General features: G+C 39.1%; 1 protein-coding gene across 2 annotated transcripts in view; it reads right to left on the bottom strand.

Moving 5' to 3' along the window:
- The window catches only part of RIC1 (RAB6A GEF complex partner 1), a 43893-nt gene extending 41608 nt beyond the window's left edge, over positions 1 to 2285 (bottom strand). For both annotated transcript variants that reach the window (XM_009890658.1, XM_009890659.1), the window contains exon 1: positions 2145 to 2285. In XM_009890658.1, coding sequence (XP_009888960.1) covers positions 2145 to 2285 — 141 coding nt within the window. The remainder of the gene's footprint in view (positions 1 to 2144) is intronic.
- Between the last annotated feature and the right edge of the window lie 184 nt (positions 2286 to 2469).

The following is a 2469-nucleotide window of genomic DNA, read 5'->3' as shown; positions in this document are numbered from 1 at the left end:
AAAATAACATGCAAAATAGTCAAGAACTTTTTGGGTCAAAAACACTAACAGAATTCCACCTGGTTTTGCCCACGCTATCTACCCCAGTTTCTAATCTCAACACCTATACTGTTTCCAAACCAGAAAATAACCCACACTTAGGGATAAACTTTCCTTAGTTCAGGTTGGTGAAAAGATACTTTAAACACTACCACCGCACTTGAAAAATACACATACTGAATGTAAATTCATATGCCTGGAAGTATTTCAAAGGGCCCCCTGTTCTTGAAAAATTCAAGAAAACTTCACCAGCCTCATCCCCTCATTCTGACATGAAACCTTTCTTACATAGTTGAGATAGTAATAAGTCTTAACAAGAACATTAGCCTGAAGGCTTTTCTAGTTCAAGAAATTGAATTAGTTCAACCTGACCAGAATTTAGTCTTGTTCCAAAAAAGATACTTCTGACAAATGAAAACATTTTCTAGAATACAATAATTTCAGTTTGTTTTACAGAAGTCCAAAATGATTTTAAAAAACAAACCAAAAAAAACCCCCAATAAAATAAACACCACACACACCAACCCCAGCTACATGCATAAAAATAATGCAAGGGAGTCTCTTAAAAAAAATGCCCTTAACAGAAATGTTTGTCTTACAGGATTTCCCTAACAGAGGATGTCCACAGGTGATGAGAGTGTAAGGTACTTTTTAGACTACAACCAAGTCAGTGATCAAGCCTGGCAAAGTCAGCACCTTCCTCAAAAGCACCCATTACATATTGAATTAATATGTCTTTACAAAATTTTAATGACCTGTAAATTTGCTCAACTTTTCTGCATCGAGTGAATTCTTTTCACTGTATAACTGTAGCCAGTTATACAACATTGAACATTTCAAAACAAGTCCAAGCATGTAAGTTAATGAACGTTGTCCTCAGGAACAGACCATAAAGTAAACTACATTCTAGACAATGGCACGTCCTGAGAAATACTCTACAAGCCTGTTGTTTTTTAAATTTTCCTGGAAAAGCAGATCAGTTGTGCTCTGTTGACAGATTATAACTACAGGTTTAACAACAGGCAAAAGCTAGAAGAGCGTACACTTTATCTATACAATGTGCCACAAACCTAAGAAAAGAGAGGCCACATGATGATGTTCACACAGCATAGTTACTGGGCTGATATGCCCTAATTGTATACTTGTATAGGTTAAAAAAACAGCATCAGCACCCCACCCAGGAGCTAATGAACAGTCATGAAGAAAGCAACACAAGGTAAAGTGATGAAATCTCAGTATAACTTAAAACAAGATTTTAAGGCCATGACTATCATTTGATACCTTTCATTACCAGCTTTTTGAAACTGGATTGTTAGTTTTCTCCTGTAATCGGAGATGAACTCTATAAATTATCTGGAGTTGGAGATATTTATAGGCAGATTTAGGGTCTAATCTAGGCAGTATTTAAAAGGATGTAGTATCAAAATTTAAAGTCAATACAACAGCTGTTTCATTGACTGCATCAAATCAAACTGAAAACCAGCACTTTTGTTGCCACACTTATTCAAAGTTAATTAAAAGCAAGGCCTTTGATGAAAGTTATTCACATACTCTCAAACTGGACGTTGCTAGAGCAGCAACTTCCATGCAAAAGCCATGACAATTCTTCTATTTAGGGCCGTAAAAGTTTTAAACTCTTCATAAAAAGAAAAGTTTGTTAACTTCTGTGTTATAACATTACACGGAATTTTACAGTCTGTTCTGTGTTTTCTAAAAAAAAAAAGTGTTTCATATCTCTTACGTTAACACGTTCTTTTACGTAATACATATGAAGGCAGAAGACATGAAGCATATTTGCAAAAAAAAAAAAGCATCGCTACAGTCTTAATATTAAGTTGGTTCGAAGTCTCATTTTCAGGAATAACAGCTGTTAACTCCAAGTAGGCTGATCTTACATATTTTAACACTACATTGCCCTCAGTAAACACCGTGCTTAATTGCTCTGATTCACAAATAATGATGCATTCTGTAAGCTTTAGTCCCAAATTTTACAACCCTTTCCGGAACAGGAACGAAAAAAAAAAAACCAACAACATTTTACAGATGAGAGGGCTTTTCAGCTGGGAAAGCAGGGTCCGCGGGCTGATAGGAGGATGGATACTCACTCTGCAGTACCAGATGCTTAGCTGAGATGGCGATAACACTGCGAAGAAAGCTCTCCGGGGATCCGTCTGGATGTGAAGCGGTTGCTCCAGGGACTCCAGAGGACACAACAGCCTCTTGGGCCAGCCGCTGAGAAAATACATGGCTGTAGGTCTCCCTCCTCCCGAGAAGCGGGTTCTCGGCTTACTCTAGCCTAGGCGGGGGACGGCGGGGACATCAGCCAAAGGAGAGATGCAGGCGCACTCGCTGTCCGCTCGACGGCCTCCGGACGACGGTCTCTGACCACCGGCCCGGGGCCGACCATGCATAATCACCGGCAAAGCGACG

This window comes from Charadrius vociferus, unplaced genomic scaffold, assembly GCF_000708025.1.
Source record: "Charadrius vociferus isolate BGI_N301 unplaced genomic scaffold, ASM70802v2 scaffold188, whole genome shotgun sequence".
NCBI lineage: Eukaryota > Metazoa > Chordata > Aves > Charadriiformes > Charadriidae > Charadrius > Charadrius vociferus.
Note: the sequence above shows the minus strand (reverse complement) of the source record. Positions and strands in the feature narration are given on the sequence as shown.